Raw genomic sequence first — 20,535 nt, 5'->3', positions numbered from 1 at the left:
ATTAACTACGATTGGGCTTAGATAACTAAGTTGGAATTCGGTTTGACCGGGTCCAAAACATTTTTTATCATATTATTTATTTATTCAGAGAAGCCTCGCAATTACCTAGTCTTTTGGTTCACCATGTTCAAATGATTTGGCCGCAAACTTGTAATTATAGTATTTCTATACTCCTTAAAACAAATAATGATACTAATAATAATAAAGGAAATAGCTAAGGGATATTTCCCATTGATATTGGGCTTCACTATTAAGCTCAGGTATGGATTACCCCCATTAATTCGTCCATTACTGCTCAGGTACGAAGGCCATCCATCAATGTCCTCCCATGGTAGACCCTAAATCCAGCCTAGAAGCAGAGAGCATGGCTCTCAAAAATCCCTTCTTTTTTTTTTTCTGATTTTAAAGCAGAAATGTAATGGGAAATTACCTTATATAAATTTCTTTACTCTGATTAAACACTACAATCTTGATTGTTACCCATTTCACGTTGACCATGAAGGTAGCACCCTTCCCATACCTTCCACGTGGACCTTCATCTCCGGGCAATTAGATTCAACACCATAATCATCATAATCATCAAAGTCCAGGTCATTATTACCTGTGCATTGATTGTTGTAATCTTGGTCTTTTGAAGAATATGCCTTACCATCATTGTTCTGCATCTTTACTGTCCTTTTCTTGGATCGACTGGTGCTTCTGGTGAAGTCATCGTCGTCTACATTTGCTTTTGGAGCACCGTTTGCATCTCTTCTTCTCTTTGCTGAGTCATTGCTGTCATTGCTGCTACTGCCGTTTCTGTCTGTTTTGTAGTGTTCCTTGATGGTAGCTTCAATGGTATCCAATATTCGGTCTCCGTACTTACTTATCTTAGCCCTGAATTTAGTTCGAGTATTTGTTGATTAATCAAATATATAACTCTGACCCCCCCAAAAAGAAAACCAATTTCAATACAAAACTGAAGTCCAGAACTTACTTCCCAATGCCGTTAATCTCCAGGAGTTCTTCCTCTGTTCTTGGAACTCTTTTGCTTATGTGCTGCAGGGTAGCGTTTCTAAGCGAAGGAAAAAATGAAAATTAAAAGAGCAGCTTGTTAAGACAGAAGCAAATGAAAACAAATTTGAAGCATTAAAGACAGCACATAACTTTTAAATTTGAAAAGAATTTCCTGCAGACAAACTGGTGTGAAACAGAAATATCGAGCGCTCACCCAAATATATGGTATGCCATGACTCCCTCACCAGCTTCTTTGACAAGAACAGTTCGAAGCATTCGCAAAGCAGAATACAGTTTTGCTGAGAGATTCTGTTGTAAACGTAAACAATTTAGTTTATAACCCCAGAATCATGTCTGGCAGATAACAAAGAGAAGATATCAAGATGCAGAGAAACACAGAAATATACCAAGTCAACTTTGGATTGCGATTGGGCTGGAGTATCAACTCTTGGAGGACTTAGCTTCCCAGATGTCAATGAGCCTTTTGCTGGAGTCACTTCAGATTTGCTCAGTTTAGTTGCTTTTACAGTGCTTGGGAATCTACATAGTAAAACCAGATGTCAGGAAGAGCATCGCGATATTCTGTGCAACTCGAGAAACAAAACTAAATGTCCACAAGCCTGATGATAAGATTCAGGTGAAATTACTTTGTGCACGCCCACGAATCTTAACTTTCTAACTACAAGCATTCCACAAACATATGATTGCATAAATTGTTGCCACTATTATAAACTGTAAAATATGTCGATAAGAAAAGAATCAAGTCAAGGGATTTCTGTGTATTGTGGGAAATGGGAATACGGCATGTGTATTTATAAAAAAAAAAGAAGGAAGATTTGAATATTTTAACAGCAGGAAGTGCTAAATTTGAAACCCAAAAAAAAACCTTAAATCTGATTTCTGTAATAATTAGAAGAACAGAAAATGGAATGAGCACTAGTGAAAAGTAGATATGTAAAAAATTTTGCTGATAGATAAGGTCTAGAGGTATTAATCATAAATAGAATTAAATATTTTTGCGCATCATTACAATTATAAGAAAAAAGAATCCAGTAACTACAAGTTATCAGAACTTAAAGCAAGAAACAACAGCAACCAAAAAAAAAAAAAAACAGAACCTTAATATTATAGTCTGCTCGCCAACGCAGAGATTTTGAGCCTTAGATTCATTCACCTGGAAGCAAATCAACCTAGTAATTGAGTATCTGTGACTAATTAAACACAGAATGGAGAAATATTTTGGCTCTTTTTTAAATAACAAATCTACCAAATTGAGCATTGAGAGAGGTAGATATTCAGGGATACCTTCAGCACTGATGACACAGATCCATAAATATCACTCTTCTTTACGTCTTCCACAAGAAACTCCTCAATAACAAGATGACGTAATATGCGGGAAGCTTCACCCTTGGCTAGATGTTTTCCCGCACCATGCAGGCTCAAAGTCTCATGTCTCTGTTTCTTGACCTGGTTTTAGCATTGCCCCTAAAAATTGCAATCAGAGAAGATAAAATATTGAACAAGCAAACAAAAAGTGTAGGACTTACAAATTGGCTTAAGGAACCTCTATAGACTTCTAAAATATGAGATGATGAAAACTGCTGGCCCGTTAATTTCACTAGTTCAACCTACCAAAAGATGTTACAAAATTGTTTGAAAAGGCAACATAAGGAGTGATAAAAGCAAAGTAGAATTTCATACCCCAAACAAAGAGAAGGGAAAAAGAAGGAACAGAAAGATATATAAAATGCTTTCTAACCAGTTGCTTTGCTATATTAGTGACATCCTTATCAACAAAATTTTTAACCCTGCAACAATTATCACATGTTTTTTTGCAGTTTCCAGAATCAAATTTTTCTCCAAAATGCAGAAGCTGTAAAAGACGTCGGCAATCAACATCATTTTCACAATAACTGACCTGAAACATTTAATTCATAAGTTAATATATATTGAAAGATAATAATAAAAATAGCAAGAGCAAAAGTAAATGAGTTTATATAAATACCATGCGCAGGAGATTTTCAGTATTTGTTTCCAAAACCCTCCCTGAATTATTGAAGCGACTATAACCAGACACAAAGGGGCTTTGCTCTGCAGCACCTTGACTAATCATATGCTTGACTCGTATCTTCAAAAGAATAATATGTGATAGGAAATAGGCAAAAAAGAAATATTATTCCTAGTTTATTTGACTCATCCAAGCCTTAATATGCAACGATACATAGATACATAAGAGATATCACTAGTCAGTATAAGTTTGTTCAGAATTAACAGTAGGTGAATAAACCCTGTTTTCTATACCAAGTTCATAAAAATCACAAAGATGCATGACAAAAACTGGAGCAACTTACATAGTCACTGTAACTGTAGTACAATAGGCAAGATGAGCGCTGACCATCTCGACCAGCACGACCACACTCCTATAACATGGAAAAAGCACATTAATTATGGAGAATGTAACTTGGCGGAAAAAATGTATATTCAGACTGCATCACATCATGTTAATTGTAATGATTACCTGATGGTAACCTTCAATGGATTTTGGAAGAGAATGGTGAATGACAAAGCGAACATCCGGTTTGTTGATACCTGAAATAAATGTGTTGTTAGTTGTTTTCCCTTGATCAAGGAAGCAACCACCAAAAATGAATGATACCCATTCCAAATGCCACTGTGGCACAAATTATGTTGATTTCATCTTTGCTCCACTGCTTCTGAATAGCGGCACGTTGTGCAGGATCCATATTGCCATGGTAAAATGCTGCCTTATGTCCACATTCCTGAACAGTCAATGCATCATAATAGGCACACATGATTTAGACAGAATGGATTATTGATTTTATTATAAATTTTTATTCCTTATCTTATCAGCTTCACTCAGATTGTGAATTTTTAGGTCTTAGACAGCTAGATCATTCTACCAGTCCACTTAAACATGCACATCAAAGTTAAAATAGCAAACTGTTCTTGCAGAGACCTTCGCATTAGGATAGGCAAAACATCGAGCTGTTAAATTTGCAAAAATATTTTCTTCAACACATGAATGTGTATAAATAAAACTCTTAACGCAAGAGAATGCAAGAGTTACAGCTTAAAAGCATAAATACAACTTCAATACTTATTCTGTGTTTGAACTAGTTTCCTCAACCTGAAAACAGAAATCATTTACAATGCTCTTCCATTTCATTATATTCTTTTACCATGAAAAAGTTTCATGATCACCTTTACAATTAATTATCTAGAAAAGCAATAAATAAGTTTTCAAGAAGATCAACAGAAACATGTTAAGTCATTAATTGTTTACCTGTACATATAGAATTAAATGCTTGTTAAATAATTTTTCATAGCACATCACTAGGGTTTAGCTCAAGTCCAAAGGATGGGATGGGATTTGGGTACAGGTCCTATGTTCAAGCCTTAGTGCTCTCATTTGCAACAAAAAAAAAATTATAATAGTGCATTTTAAAGAGCAAAAATAGTCTGCCTCCAACAAGAAAAAAGTGAAATACCAGAAAGACAAACCTGCAACTTCTCAGCAACTTTTTCACAGTCCATTCTTGAAAGACAATAAATAATTCCACATTCATCAAAATGATTTTCTTTAATGAACTTGTCAATGTCATCCACACACTTCTTGGTTTTGGCGATAACTGAATACCTGTGATCTTAAAATCAGCAATGATTTGATCTTAACATTTAGTAACAGCTCCATATTCAACACTTACCATAGATTTGAGCGATTAAAACTTTGTCTGAATATAATGCAGTTATTGAGACCAAGAGCTTGCACAACATCTTCTTTTACACTAGCTGTTGCAGTTGCTGTTAAAGCTAAAACTGGAGTCATTGGAAACTTCTGTTTCAAGATACCAAGGCCCTGGACAGTTTATGAAACAGCTTAATGTCAAACAGAAGTTATACGATCATGGGCAACAGTATGAAAAATTCCAAAGCTTACAACCTGATAATCCGGTCTAAAGTCATGCCCCCACTGACTCACACAATGAGCTTCATCAATAACAATCCTTGCAATCAAGTCACGTGCATTTAGACTGTCCAAGTGCCGCAACAGGACATCACTCCTGCAACCAAAATAGAGGTTATATAAGCAATTAAGGCTACATCAAAGCTAGTGGATGCAGCTGAGTATTCCTTTATGTATTAATACACTTATAGATATATATTATCATTGTAGATTAAATTTTCCATCAGATGGACGTTAAAAAGCCCTGGAAGAAGGCTTGTAAAGGGGAGAAACTTATAACACCAGAAAGAGAGAGAGAGAGAGAGAGAGGGAATTTTATGGTTGAGGAACAATTGGCTCTCTATAAGGAAAGAGGAAATGGCAGAAAAGGGATAACCACCTAGGTTTAAAATGAGAACCAAAAAAACCATTAAAAAGGTTAAGTTTCAGTATTTGAACTATGGAAGTTATCTTAAAACAATTGCCTTTTTAATAACTTTCATGTTCGATTTTCTGAAATACTTCGGTTTTAAATTATCAGCCTATACTAAATTTGGCACCTTTAATGTAGTAAAAGTTAGCACATTTATGGTTAAAAGACAGTCTATGTTTGCAAAAAGGATAAAAATGCACTAAAGACATATAACCACAGGATGTAAATCATTTTCTATTCTAGAAAGTTTTCAGTGAACCAACCGTTTCTTTCTTTCCATGTTTTTTTTTTTGACCAATCCAACTGTTTCTTCAAGTAATTCAGAAAAGAAAATTTTGGAATCTCACCCAAAAAGTGGCTTTCAGTTACTTCTGACTACAATGTTAAACAGCATAACAAGCATTTGAAATGCAATACTCAACTAGCTGCAGAGAAAATCGGATAAGTTGCAACCTTCCTAAATTTTTAAGCTAAGAGCCTATTGTGAACTGACTTAAGCTTTTATTTAAAGGACATGTAAGATCAGTCTCCTTGGTACCTTCCTAATTAGGTTTGCCTTAACAAAGAAGACAGCATCTGAAACAAAAAGGCTAGTTCTGAAGCTGCCCTTGTCATCTAGAATAATGCATGACCCAATATGCTCTCTATCTGAAATTAATAAGACACTTCTTAATTTCTTGTGCCAACTCTCTTATTTCAAACCTCGTAAGTGATGCAGTCAAAGTAATTGCTGCAGATATCTGCAAACACTATTTGCAACAATATGATGGATAAAGAGGACACTTACTTAGCTACTTTCTCTGGTGTAACATATAACAACTTGTATTTGCAATAATCAGAAGTAAGCTCTCTAAGGATCTCCTGTTGTTCAGTCCATTCCATATTGGCACTCAAGTAAGCAGCAGGTATATTTGCCTATCATGCACCAAAAAGGATAAAGAAAGTACATTTCATCATTAAGCTGCCGATCAGCTATCTGGATAAAGGGTAAATTATAAGAACACTGATATAGAACACATTACCTGCAATAAATGCATTATTTGATCTTGGATGAGTGACACAAGGGGCGAAATCACTAATGTTATCCCCGGACAGATAAGAGCAGGCAGCTGAAATAGAAAAAGAAACAACATGCTTAAAGTCATGCTTTATGAGGCATCACACTTGCATCAACCAAAGACAAACCTAGAAAACTTTCGTCAGTTGCTACTAATACGCTAAACCAGAATCAATGCATATGAAGAACAAAGTAAAAGTAAAGTCCATATCATTGTATGGCTTCTCCAGAAGTTACTGCATGACACTAAAGGTTTGAAAACTCAAAAAAAAAAAAAACCAGCAGACAGCATTTTCACAAATCTAAAATGGCATCAGATTGTAACAGCAACAGTGCCTGAGAGAGGAGAGCAAACTAGTAGTTGCCTAAATAAAAAAGAAGCACCGAAGGATAAGCAGGCCTTCAGAAAACCTCTTTACCTGATATGTCAGGCTCTTTCCCCCTCCTGTAGGCATAAGAACAAAAACATCACACCCACTCATTGTAGCATTAATAACCTCTCTTTGGTTGGGGCGAAACGAGTGGTTCCCAAACACCTTCTTATTATTGGCCTGAAAAGAAAGAAGTAAATAAACATTAGAAAAAGGTCATGCGTATGGAAACTTTTGAACAATTAGGATAAGCACCTCCAGCTTTTTAGTCCACGGGAAATCCCTACTACTCCACTTTTGGTCATTTGAACCCTCAATATAATTTATTTCAATAATCTTTGGAACGTATGGTTCTCTTTCCATAGGACCTGATGAAACACCAAAACTATTTACAGGGGAGAAAGAAACTGATGATGAATTCCACTTTTCATACCCATTTGGTTCATTACATAAATGAACCTGGGCATCAAATCGAATTGGGTCAATGCTGAATGATGCTGTTTGTGGTGTTCCATATAGAAAGGTGCGAGTTGCTGTTGATGCTGAGAAATGTGACTTTTGCCTTTCCATATCACAGATATATCTCTCAAGCTGCTGAATTTGCTTATTCAGCTGCAACCTGACCATCAACATAAATACATTAACCAGAGCACAAATATAGCAGTGGTTGGTTCTTATCTCTTTGAAAAAGGATCTTAATGTGTTATGATATGCAAATAATGAAATAATGAAGAGCATAATGTCCAGTGCCATCTATCGCACTTTATCCCATACTTCCTAAATTTAACTGCTTTAATTATCTCTTCTTTTCCGTGAATTATAATTTTCAATGATTGCCTCAAAATACTCCTGATTGCAAAACCCCTTGTCATGAAGGGGGGAAAACAAATAACAAACATTGTAGGGGGAAGAAGGATAAACCTATCCTCACGAAGCTTCTCTATCTGCTCTGGACTCAGGTTGGAAGCATTGTCAAGCAATTCATTTGACACAGCAATTAATTTGTCCTTCATCTCCTGCACATGACTAGCAGCTTCTGGGCAGAGTCCTAGCTGCATCAATTTCCAGAATCAGGAATATCAAACTTGGAGAAAATTCAGATGACATCAGAGTAGAAAAAGATGCAGATGAGATGTATACCTTACACCCATGACTGCAGTTTGAGCATAATTCAGGAGGCAAGCAAGCTTCTTCTTCTCCTGCAAAAGCATTTTTATCCATTTGGGCAATGAGTGGGAACTTAGAAACTGAAGTTTGAGGCGTGCAAGTTGATTGATAGTGTTCTGAGACAATCTGGTCCACATCAATATCCTGAAACCCAATATCAATAAAAGATAGATAGGACTGGAATTAACTATCATATAAATGATCAGAAAGTGTGACTTACAATGGATAATATACTGGGACCTTATTAATAGTTCAAAAACAGGACAAATAAATGCAAAAAAATCAGCATAACTTATAACTTCAGAATAGCATTAGAAAGGAGAAATTTACACTTCTTAAAGCAATCAATAGAAGGCATTTATACAATCAAAATTATGCCCAATCGACTGCATCAAGTTAGCCCAAGATTTAACATGCTTGACTCAAATGGCAGCAAATTCAAGTTAAAATGGACTTGGAGAGACTAGGGAGAAAGTTAGATAGAACTAGATCAATTTATGTCAACATAACCAACTTTCAATTGAATACCACAGTGGCAAAAAAGGTGAAGCATTACCTTGAGTAAGTCATCATCATCAATTTCATCAGCCAAAACCTCTGCAGACTGCTCCAGTTGACCAGCATGAACAGTACGATTCCATAATGACCCACCTAAAACTTTCAAATTACTACGGTTGGACACGGATGCTTTAATCTCACTGTGCCTTTGTGGATGATTTCCATCTTCCAGAGCATTGGCATTACTTGATGGAAAAGAACTGGCTATGCACCTTCCCACTTCATTGATCTTGCTATCGGTTTCATTGATGTTTTGACTGACATGCATTTGTTTAGACCACTTCATGTCTGATGAGTTTGTTAGGGTAGATCTTCCTCTCCAATTATGTGAAATCTCATTGTTTGAATTCTTAACTGGAGCAGTTGTTCCGGGTCTTAAGTAGGTCCTGCAAGATGTTGGAAGACTAGAAAGAATCTGCCAAGCCTGGACAATATTTCAACAAAAAGGTTCAATACATCAGAAAATAACAATAAATAAGCATCCATGCAGTGGATATCTAAGAAAATCTTTGTGTATGAAGGAAATTTGGAATTAAGAAGATTAACAACATTACATATACAGACAATGTTATCAAAAGAAGAAAAAAAAAAAGAAAAGACAGGGAAAGTTATCTCCACATAAAGTAAAGTAAACAGAGTAAGAAAAGCAACTTAAAATGCGAATGTATGCACTGAAAGCCAACTTAGTGAAAGTACTTGTCCATCTGTCAATTGGATTTACCTTTTCCACCTGAGTATGCTGAACTTTTTGAGAATTCTGAATCTTGCAGACACTTAACCTTAAGGACATGGGAAAGGTTCAAAGAAAAATCAATAAATTGGTCAAGGGATTGAGACTAAGAAAAGTGTTCCTTGGATTCTTTGAATTATGTAATATAATGCAATCAATAAATCTTATGAAGAAATCAGAGAAAAACATTAACTAAGAAATGTGCTCCTTTGATTCTTGAAATTATGTAACATAATGCAATCAATAAATCTTACGAACGAATCACAGAAAAACATCAATTGTTTGATTAAAATAACATCATGACATTATTTTTACCAGACATAAAACTGCAATCACCAGAAAGCCTGTTGTCCATCAGATAAATATCAAGCTTTACAATTATTCCTTCTTAGTGTATCTTTACAGAGACAATTCTCACTGTACTAACCATACAGCCATTTTTTCTTTATCCAACTAATTCTAAACCGATAAAGCAAAATTCATATTCTAAGGAAACAGTTAAGGGAGAAAGAGTAGGTAAGTGCTACTCAAAGAAAAACATCAAAGTATATAACAGTAACATACCTTGCACGAATTGCTTCTTCTGTACAAGGTTTTTGTGTTTCTAAGGAGTAAAGAAAATTTGAACTTAAAAACTTCTTTTGGCATGAAAAATTGTCATGTGCATCAACATGCGACAACCAATTGATTTTAGGACGTTTGTCATTCATCTTTGTAACCTTCACCTGAATTGCTTCGACTGCATATAAACAACTATAAATAATTAGCCAACCAAGAACGGCAAAAATAATGGATGGCCCAATAAATAGAAAAAAGAAAGTCATACTCTTACCTCATATAGTTTTCCTTGGACATTGACTAACATAAATCCTGAATTGCTGACAAAATTTCCATTGCTCTAAAACTTCACCATGCAACAACCTGGAATAAATTGTTCAAGCCAACTTGAGAACAAAAAGGGCCATACGTCAGAATTTGACAATGAAATGCCATATAAATCTAATCCAAATAGTAATACAACTTCCAGGGCTTTCTCATGTTCCTTTTATCAAAGCCTAAACAATTTTTTTTTTTTAAAAAAAAAGTTTGATTGAACAAGCATTCCCTCCCCTCTCCCCCGCCCTAAACATCAAAGCTTTCACGCATTAGAAACAAATATGCAATAATTCTAGGAAAAAGAGAACGCTATGTTTCAAGAACAAATATATTTAAACCAAAATATCCAGAAATTGTAAACGGTGCCAAATTTGATATTTCTTCAAAAAATAATAATCAAATTTAAAAAAAAAAAAAAACAACAATAACGATGAGTAAAAAAGTTTCGTCTCATTTCAACCACCAGGTAAAATCCAAACAACGCCCCTCTTAAAAAGCTACACCGCCTAAAATGACATGAAAATATACTTAGTTACTTACAGATAATACGTGTGCAAGTGAGACTGAAGAAAGGAATGAAACCCTATATTTGAATCGATTGAGATAGAATTGAACCGAAGAATGAACTAACCTTTTTTGTCTGATCTGATATCGGATTCCTTAGGGTTTAATCGGAGAGAGAAACCTGGACAGCAAAGAATATGTTTGCAAGGAAAGTAAGACAAAGCGCTTTTAAAATGCAGCTCGGTCTGTAATGGCGGGATAATTGGCCCCGCTCGCCAAAATGAAATTAGTACCCGTGTTTTTATAACCGGACCCGTTTTGACCCGGGAAAAATTAACCAAAAGACCGTTGAATATCTTGAAAGTTAATTGTACAAAGTTCCGAACTATACATTTGGTACATATTATTTTTTAAATAATTTGGAAAACAGGAAAAGGAAAATGCGAAGCCACTAACGTTACACCTTTAAAATGCACGAGAAAATTAGTATAAAAAAAAGAAAATATGAATATTTGGCAAAGCTTAAATACAATGAACAAAACTTCGTGGGTTACCTTCATTTGGGAACCCCATTTTGTTATTATTAAAATATTCGAAATATAATTATAATTTTATTAATGAAATAATTGTTACACCAAATTAGCTATTGATTTATTAAATTGAAGTCATTTATCAAATTTGTGTACACTCATAAAGAATTAAGAATTATCGTGAATAATTCGGTTAGAAAAAAGAAAATAAATAAATTAAAGGAACAAAGTTTCAAATTACTTTTGATTATTTGAAAAATTAAATAAAGTCTTATTTTTTAGGTATATTTAATTAATTTTTTATTTTATATTAAATAAATTTTTATAATTAATGTTTGATTAAATATAATTAATTATTATATTTATTATTTTAAATTCATTTGATATTAATATAATATTGATTATAAAATATAAAATTATCACATGATCATATATATATATATATGTCACATTTATTATGTCATAACAATAATATATACTATAAATAATAATTAGTTAATAGTTAATTATAATAAAAAATTATTTTAAATTTGTTAACTAATTTAATTTTTTAAAAATATTGTGCTTAAATTAAATTTACAGTCACTTGTTAGTCCTGTTATTACTGGACTCCTTTTCAACAATTTTTCTTGTGTTTGGACGTTCCCAAAAACTTGTTGGGCTTCACAGCAGAAATGAGGAAGCAATGTTAACATCTAGATTTAGGCCTGAAACTTTGGTTCTAAAGATATTGGACCGGCCCATTAAATGGGAAATAAATCGTGAAGAAATTTTTGATATTTCAATCAACGAAATCGCTTGCCGTTCTTTAAATGGCCTCCTCCACATTTCTCTCTGCTTCTTCCTTGTTCGCCACCAAGGTAAAGTAACCATTTTTTTTTTCCTTCTCGTTTCAAGCCACTAGACTCCATAGAATAATGATTTAAATATTCCTAATAAAGTTGGTAGAAATTATATTGGCTGGATTGATTTTACTATTTGCATCAGTTGAAGATAAGCATTGTAGAATAGGATGCTGAAATTCCGTTTTGTCTTTTCTCTCAGCATTACTTGCTCTTGATTCCTCCTCAAGCTTCTGCAAAAGGGTATACTAATAACAACTTAAGAGTTTCAAATTCACCATCCTTTGTTCTAAGAACCAAGAATTCTACGCATCTGCAAGGTTTCGTTGCAATGCAAGAAAAGGATGCTTCAACATTGGGTGATGATTTAAAGATAAAAATCCCACACGTGTTGAGTGTTGCTGGGTCTGATTCAGGAGCTGGGGCTGGAATTCAAGCTGATCTTAAAGCTTGTGCTGCACGTCGAGTTTACTGCTCTACTGTTATAACTTCTGTCACTGCACAGAACACTGTTGGAGTTCAGGTTCTTGTTCTTCTCCTTGGCATTTCTTTTCAGTACTAGGAAACAAATTGGATATTTGATTTTTGGGTTGTTCTTTACTAGATGAATTCTTAAGATTTTAGCTTCATTGCATCGGAGACTTTATCATTTAAAACCTGAAAAAAAAAAAAAGATAAAATGATTATGTAGATAAAGAATCATTATTTTTGTAGAAGGAAATGCTCAAGTTTGTTTTACATGAAATAATGTTGAGAGTCGCAGTTAGCTCTGGTTGACGATTCTCTAATGATTGTCAGGGTGTGAGTAATGTACCAGAGGATTTTGTTGCAGAGCAGTTAAAATCTGTGCTCTCAGATATGCAAGTTGATGTGGTAAGAGTTAGTGATGTCATGAGCTCTGAATCCATTTTATGGGTTGTTCTACTTTTTCTAAACCCTCTTTAAGTACGTAGACATGATTAACTCATAGTTGGGCTTATGCTATTTTCAAAATTTGATCTTTTAGGTATAACTGCAAAAGAATTAAATTTTAGCTTATCATCAAAATGTTATTAGGTGAAAACAGGCATGCTTCCTTCTGTCGGCATCATCAACATTCTTTGTAAGACTCTGAGGGAGTTTCCTGTTCAAGGTATGCACCCGAATTAAAAGTTGAAAGTGTGATTTTCAAATTACAATTTTAATGGATTTTTAGTTGGCTTTTTCTGGTAATTGAAGGCAGCTTTGGTGGTTGATCCTGTCATGGTATCTACAAGTGGGGATGTGCTGGCAGGTCCTTCCATTCTTTCCGTGTTTCGGTATGTTATGGCTTTTTTCTATGAATATTCAGTGATATATATGGCTGACCCTCAAGGTTTTGCACATGAGCATCATCACTATGTAAATTCATTCTCCAGCTATCCCACAACTTCATTTCATTTGAGGTTGCCAATGTGAACTGTTGTTTGTTCTCAGTAGTTTTTATTTTCTATTTCATGCTTTCAGGGAGGTGCTCTTTCCAATGGCTGACATAATAACCCCAAATTTAAAAGAGGCATCCGCTTTACTTGATGGTGTACAATTGGAAACAGTGGATGACCTACGCTGTGCTGCTCGATTGTTGTATGATATGGGCCCAAAGTTAGTATAAAAGATTTCTTTAGTTTATATTTCTCTTTTCTGATCTGTAATTATATATTCTATATCCATTTGCAGCCATCAGTAAACTTTCTGAAACTCATCCAATGGCTTTTATTGTCATTGGAGTCAGTGTTGTTTCTGCCCAACAGATTTTGTTGGATGACAATGTACAAATACCTAATATAACTGTATTTTTAGTTTCTTAGAGTAGAAAGACTTAGGATAGGTATTTCACTCTCTCTTAGCTGAGGCATAATCTTTGAACATCAAGGGATGGACCTTCTGATTTCATAAGAAGAGTAATTGTCAATTTTTTATTTCTTATTAATTTAATGCAGATTTTGCAATTGCACTTACAAACTTCATGTTGCTCAGGTTAAACTTTTATAATTTTATTCCTAAGCTGACAGGTAAGCGGATACTTTGTCTTCTGATAATTTTGCTTCTCAGGAATGTGCTTGTCAAAGGTGGTGACCTCCCTGATTCATCAGATGCTGTTGATATTTTCTTTAATGGTAAGATTAAATGTATTTTTCTCAAGCTAATGCTTTCCATTACCCTTGCTTTGATGTACCTGAAGGTTTTTGATAGCTAACTAAAACTTCTAAATTTGCTTTTATAGGTGATAACTTCTATGAGCTGCGTTCACCCCGTGTAAAAACTCAAAACACTCATGGTACTGGTTGCAGTTTGGCATCATGTATAGCAGCAGAGTTAGCGAAAGGCTATCCAATGGTCTCAGCTGTTAAGGTAATTATATCTGTGCCATGTCTCATCTTCCCTTGTTTGTGGGGATATGACTTCATTGTTTTCTAGGTCTCTCTCTCTCTCTCTCTCTCTCTCTCTCTCTCTCTCTCTCTCTCTCTCATTCTTATTCACCTGACTTTTAGCAGGTAGCAAAACGCTTTGTTGAAACTGCCTTAGATTACAGCAAAGACATATTTATTGGAAATGGGCCTCAAGGTCCCTTTGATCATCTATTGAGGCTTAAGAGGCATTCTCAAGACTGTCATAGGCTGCAGGCATTTAATTCAAGTGACTTGCTTCTGTATGCTGTCACTGATTCAGAGATGAACAAAAAGTGGGGCCGATCTATTACAGATGCTGTTAAAGCTGCCATAGAAGGAGGTGCTACCATTGTTCAATTAAGGTAGATTTCTGTTGTATGCTTTTCTCAGTTATCATGACCTATACTAAGTCTGAATTATCTTTTAGCTTGACCTGAACATTATAGCAACTGAATCTACAAAACTGTTTGCGAATATTTATTTGTGATGAAATTATCTTCACTTGATTTTTAGAGAGAAGGATGCTGAAACACAGGACTTTCTGGAATCTGCCAAAGCATGTCTTAAAATATGCCGTTCACATGGGGTCCCTTTGCTGATTAATGACCGTATTGATATTGCCCTTGCTTGTGATGCTGATGGAGTGCATGTTGGCCAGTCTGACATGCCTGCTCGTGTTGCGCGCACTCTTCTTGGTCCAGAAAAGATTGTCGGCGTCTCTTGCAAGACACCAGAGCAAACCCGACAAGCATGGGTTGATGGTGCTGATTACATTGGGTGTGGTGGTGTATATCCAACCAACACCAAGGAAAACAATATTACTGTTGGTTTGGATGGGCTGAAAACTGTCTGCATGGCATCTACGTTACCTGTGGTGGCTATAGGTGGGATTGGTGTATCAAATGCACGAACTGTGATGGAAATTGGTGTACCAAATCTGAAAGGCGTTGCTGTTGTGTCAGCTCTTTTTGATGGGGAATGTGTTCTTACTGAGACTAGGAAGTTGCATGCAATGCTATCAGAGTCCAACATTGATGGATACACTCAAAAACTTATTATCTGATTCTATAACTTACCCTAGATGAGTTATACAAGACTAAAAGTCGATTGCCTTTGCATCGCTTTAACTTTTTATAATCAACGTAAAAGAATGTAACTAAGTGAGCTCGTACTGCAGGGGAAAGGAAGCTATAATTTGGACAAGTTCCTACATTTTACTTCTGCCTATATCTAATTATGTTTTTGTATTTATTGTTTGTTGTCACTACTTTTACCAGTTTCTGTCCAGTGTCATTTCCAGTCATCTGCAATTAATTTTTTGAAGGGATTAGTATCATAGGTCATTACCCACTTTATAAAAAGCTCAAGATCTCTTGTTTATGTCTAATGTGGGATAGAGGCACTTTTTATGACACTCTCTCCCACTTGATTCATGTGGGATAAAGGCACTTTTTATGATACTCTCTCCCACCTGATTTCGACAACGCATTCGTTGCCGTCGGCCACCTTACCTATCCCGATCCGTTGAGGCGCTTAACGTGAGTCAAACGAAATTCGATCCACTTTGATACCATTTATCACAGGATCATTATTCTCTTTTTCATAAATGCGTTTATAGAGGTGTACAGTACATCCGTTTTATAAAGAATTCAAGATCTCTCATTTCTGTCTAATGTGGGATAGAAACACTCTTTGTGACATAAGGACGTGGACTTCCAGAGTTTAGCCTGAGATGTCATGTTCACTTAGGCCAATGTTTTCTTCAAACAATGAAACGTCATTGTTTACTATAAACTTACGAAATGAGATTTCAAACCCATCAACCACGTTGAGGCAATGATAAACCTGATCTGAAGCCTAGTTCGTGGCAAGTAAAGAATCAGGGGACCTTGTAGCGACCTCAAAAGTTAACCTTTTTTTTTTTTGTGAATGTAAAAAACGAAAAAAGAAAAGGAATCATCTCTAATTTATGTATATGCAAGATGACTTTACAAGGTGTTTCCTTTCGTTGGCTAGCGAGGATGATGCAAATTGCAAAGCATAAGATGCACCCCTTTAACGTTCAGTTTTCTAATGGAAATATTTAATGCGAAACAGAAAAGACAGTAGAAAGTAAAAGGAAGATCCACCACTTGCAGAAAAAAGGTATATCCGTACAACAAGTTCATATAGAGAACCACCGACATTGCTCTCATCGCTCCTTTACTTCAAAATCAAGCATGAATATGTCAAATCTATGTGCATTTCATATCCATATCTACATCAATGCAGTCTATAATTTGAGTTCAACAGGAATACATACCCGAAGTAAAGAGTCAAGCAGAGACAGACGAAAGCAACGATATAAATGTTACTTGCATTATATTGGATATATTTTAGATTTATAACGAGTCAAACCGCCAGGCATGCCATTTTACGATGGAAAGAAATCAACTTACAAGACTCGCAAATCTTCAATTGTGGTCTATAGACCATAAACAACCCATAATTTTTGAAGCTGAACCCTATACTGGGAATTGACCAAACTGAGTAGGCTTCAAATCCTAGTAGTTCCAAGATCAGTAGCAAGACACCGTAAACAATCATACCAAAGACTGCACAAACTTCTTGCCCAAGACACCACTAATTTACAGAATGTTTATTCAACACCAGGTCCTAGCTACAAACTGACTTCATATAAACACGAGGACTGAAAGCAAAACTCCATTTTGGAAAGCATACACTTCTTTTTAACTGACATTAACTTCTCCACTGGCATGTGCCTCCTTTACTCTCTTCTCGTATTCATCTTCTTCCTCCTCTTCTTCTTCCTCTACATCTTCTGCCTTTGCATCCCCATCTTCTTCCCCACCCCAGCCAAAGCCTCCAATAGACCGCGATACTGGAGGAGCAGCTTTAGCCTCTTCAACTATTTTCATGATTTCTTCAACACTTTGAAGAGAGAAAGTTGGGTTTTCTTTCCTGTAGTATGCAGTTTGAGCTGCTTCAGTCAGTTCCCTGGGCAAGTTCTTCAAAATCCATGGATGGCTCTTGACATCTTTGATGGAGATCCTCTGTAAAAACATGAGTTAAAACAGTGAGGCCCAAAAGGAGAAAGAGGGAATGGAAGAGCAGGAAAATCAAAAACCTCTTGTCTAATCAAAAGCCTACAAAATTTATTTTTCAACACACAAGTAGCAGAGAGTTTATATAAGCCTATGCTTTAGCACAACATGAAAATGATGGGAAAAAAGGATATATGTCAAGGCTCCAACCATGCCAAAAAGCAACCAATTAAGAAACGGAAATTATGGGAGAACAAGCATCTGTCCGCATGAATTTAAATGCGTTTTAACTTTAATATCGGTTTATGGTAATTCTTGAACAAGTTATGTAACAGCAGAACATACTCTGGAGGGGCCAGCAACAAATATGCGAGAAAGGAGGTGTCTGCAATCTTGAGATACGTGAACATAGTCTGGGATTTTGTATTGAACAGACATTATTCTCTGCAGCAGGTCAAAAACATAAGAAATCATAAATAAATGCAATGATTAAGGATAGTCAACCAAAGGGATGTGCAGAAAAATGTAACTTACACTAATAGTTTTCCTAAAATTCTTTGGATCTTCTTGATCCTCGAATGGGTATGCACCCACCAACATAACGTAAAGAGTCACGCCACATGACCATACATCTGCCATCTGAAAAGGAAATAAAATCCTAAATTAATCTTAAACTGCAAAAGGAAAAACGTTCTATCCTTGTTTTGGAAAGACTTGCTAAACCTCAGACCACGGTTTCTCTTTGATAAATATCACAAATGTTGTTTCATCGTCATTAAAATGAAAACTTCCTCACAAAGAGGCACTAGCTGCAATAATGCACTATTTGCAGATTTCCAACAAATTGCTAAATATGCTAAGGATTGATCTTATACAAAGCATATAAATACCATCCACAACTCAAATACATGGCCAAGTAACATCAGCTGATCTTTGCACAGCATGTAACGCCATCAACTTCTCTAACACACGATCAATTAACATAAGCACATAACCATAATTAAAATATCCTAGTCTAATAAAGGAGCAACTATCAACAATATTTGAACAAAGTATATGAAAGATTAAATTACCTTGCCATCATATTCTCTCCGAGAAAGAACTTCTGGCGCAATATATGCTGGAGTTCCAACAGTTGACTTGGGTCTTGAATGCAGCAGAGATGACTACAAAAGGGGGGATGGAAGGAAGCATCTTAAACAACAACAATTTCCACATGCATTTGATTATGCTTACAGTAACAACCCTATTTTCAGTTATACCTTTGAATAACCAAAATCACAGATTTTCAGACGAGGAGCAGGGCTCCCATCCAACAGGGTATTCTCCAGCTTCAAATCTCGATGGCATATTTGCTGAAAATCAAAAGAGGTAATGAATGGTAAGCTTAAAATAGCAGGTCAATTGTAACTTCTCATTATAAAAGAACTATTAAATCATTGTTACCATAGCGTGACAGTAACTAACTCCTGAGATCAGCTGCTGGAAAAAATATCTGGCCTGGAAACAAATATTAGAAAGAACATCATTAGCAGAAACTTCAAAAACACTTACCAGCCCATCTCTCCCTTAAAAAATAATTCAGGTTAACTCAATCCAAGGCATTTCATCTCACACAAGTTTCTATATGACTATATGAACTGAGAGGGGAAAAGAAAATTAATAAATGCAGCCAGTTACAAAGTAACGTAACATTAATAAGGTAATGAAATCAAAGCAAACCTCATCTTCGCTGAATCTGCCAGCATTGCAAATTCGCTCGAAGAGTTCACCACCAGCTGCATACTCCATCACAATTGCAAGATGTGTAGGAGTCAAAACCACCTGCAGTTTTCCTTTTAAGTGAATCATGTAAATTAATTTAAACACAACAAAAAAAAACAGGAATAAAAGTTTATACCTCTTTGAACCGAATTATATTTGGATGACGTAGCGATCTGTGGTTTATAATCTCTCTTGCCACATTCTCATCAATCTATCGAAAGTTAAAATGTAACAAATTTATAACGATATATCCAATTTTCTTCAAAATAAAATAATAAACAACTATAAAGCATTTCCCTCAGCTGCAAATATCAACCTTTGAGAAACAATCCAGAATGATTTGTTAGAATTAAAAAATTAATTTTCCCTCGGAAATTTTTTTTTAAAAAAAATCCAAACAGCCATACATATACTTGCATGCGTAATACATAGAAAAGAGACATGTAAATGCATATATAAATATGGATATTAAAAAATAAATAGATAAAAACCAAAAAAAAAAAGGACCTTATGGCCGCGATCGATGTACTTCATGGCGACAAGTTCTTTGGTTTCTTTGTTACGCATCAGCCTTGCCACCCCAAAGTTCCCAGATCCTATGTCTTTCACCAGCTCGTACTTCTCCATGTTTTATTTTTCTTACAAATAAATCAGCAATATCAAAAACCCTAACTCAATTATTCACAAACAAAAGCAGACGCCAATTTATACGCAACACATTACAAATCGGAAATTCGCGGCGGTGGTGGGCGGCGAAGGTGGTGGTGGAGGTGGAGATTGGAGAGATTTGAAGGAAAGCAAAGAATATCGAATTTTCAAATCTTAAGAGAGCTAAAAATCAGTGCTTTGTGAACAGAAAGAATCTTTTACTGTATTACAAGCTTTTTGTTTTTTTTATTTTTTTCGTTTTATGGAGAGAGAGGAGAGAGAGAAATCTTTGTAAAGAAACAGAGAGGCACACTATTGGAATGTACCGTATGTTTTTGCAAGTGAGCGTGGGGATAATTAGAAAGGAATATCTCACTGCTCCTTTTCTTCTTCAATGGCAGTTTTGATTCTCTGTGGGCGACCCTTGCTGAGCTTATCCTGAGGTCTCCTCCTGATTCCGCCCTGATTCTTTTCGATGGAGTTGCTGATTGTGAGAAGACGATGAATACTTGGAAAATGTCTTGCAAAGGTTTTCGTATCAGCTTTCGGACCAGAGTATAAACAATTGATGGTATTAGTTACCAATGGCAAGACAGATTACTAATGTTACGATGCTTAAACAAAATAACGCGAAAACATGACA

General features: G+C 35.5%; 3 protein-coding genes across 4 annotated transcripts; 1 reads left to right on the top strand and 2 right to left on the bottom strand.

Annotated features, from left to right (window-relative positions):
- Window positions 1–248: 248 nt before the first annotated feature.
- RECQ4A (DNA helicase (RECQl4A)) lies at window positions 249–10,923 on the bottom strand. The gene is given in 27 exon segments (XM_021430382.2): window positions 249–876; window positions 977–1,054; window positions 1,211–1,305; window positions 1,404–1,536; window positions 2,115–2,170; window positions 2,302–2,463; window positions 2,544–2,624; window positions 2,756–2,914; window positions 3,002–3,124; window positions 3,348–3,416; window positions 3,515–3,585; window positions 3,653–3,776; window positions 4,519–4,654; window positions 4,722–4,873; window positions 4,958–5,078; window positions 6,181–6,308; window positions 6,416–6,502; window positions 6,870–7,001; window positions 7,077–7,440; window positions 7,743–7,873; window positions 7,962–8,132; window positions 8,545–8,970; window positions 9,268–9,325; window positions 9,841–9,980; window positions 9,982–10,015; window positions 10,109–10,220; window positions 10,784–10,923. Coding segments are annotated over 26 exon segments (3,645 nt in total). The 5' UTR covers window positions 10,132–10,220; window positions 10,784–10,923; the 3' UTR covers window positions 249–485.
- Window positions 10,924–11,977: 1,054 nt separating this feature from the next.
- On the top strand, window positions 11,978–15,687 carry TH1 (thiamine biosynthesis protein). Of its 2 annotated transcripts, none has more exons than XM_021430486.1 (10): window positions 11,978–12,046; window positions 12,231–12,551; window positions 12,827–12,901; window positions 13,085–13,160; window positions 13,251–13,326; window positions 13,514–13,648; window positions 14,099–14,163; window positions 14,271–14,398; window positions 14,542–14,798; window positions 14,950–15,687. In XM_021430486.1, the coding sequence occupies exons 1-10, from the start codon at window positions 11,999–12,001 to the stop codon at window positions 15,497–15,499; spliced, it is 1,731 nt and encodes a 576-aa protein (XP_021286161.1). In that variant the 5' UTR covers window positions 11,978–11,998; the 3' UTR covers window positions 15,500–15,687. The 2 variants fall into 2 exon arrangements, with proteins under 2 accessions (XP_021286161.1, XP_021286160.1); XM_021430485.1 differs by having other exon boundaries at window positions 14,539–14,798.
- Window positions 15,688–16,768: 1,081 nt separating this feature from the next.
- On the bottom strand, window positions 16,769–20,212 carry SNRK2.4 (Protein kinase superfamily protein). The gene is made up of 9 exons (XM_021430241.1): window positions 19,752–20,212; window positions 19,381–19,455; window positions 19,203–19,304; window positions 18,927–18,980; window positions 18,743–18,835; window positions 18,554–18,646; window positions 18,015–18,119; window positions 17,826–17,924; window positions 16,769–17,489 (listed from the first exon to the last, which is right to left on the bottom strand). Exons 1-9 carry the CDS (start codon window positions 19,869–19,871, stop codon window positions 17,166–17,168), a joined length of 1,065 nt encoding a protein of 354 aa, XP_021285916.1. The 5' UTR covers window positions 19,872–20,212; the 3' UTR covers window positions 16,769–17,165.
- Between the last annotated feature and the right edge of the window lie 323 nt (window positions 20,213–20,535).

The sequence above is a fragment of the Theobroma umbraticum genome, unplaced genomic scaffold, assembly GCF_002168275.2.
Source record: "Theobroma umbraticum cultivar Fairchild unplaced genomic scaffold, ASM216827v3 scaffold_50.0, whole genome shotgun sequence".
NCBI lineage: Eukaryota > Viridiplantae > Streptophyta > Magnoliopsida > Malvales > Malvaceae > Theobroma > Theobroma umbraticum.
This window is presented reverse-complemented; position numbering and strand designations above follow the sequence as displayed.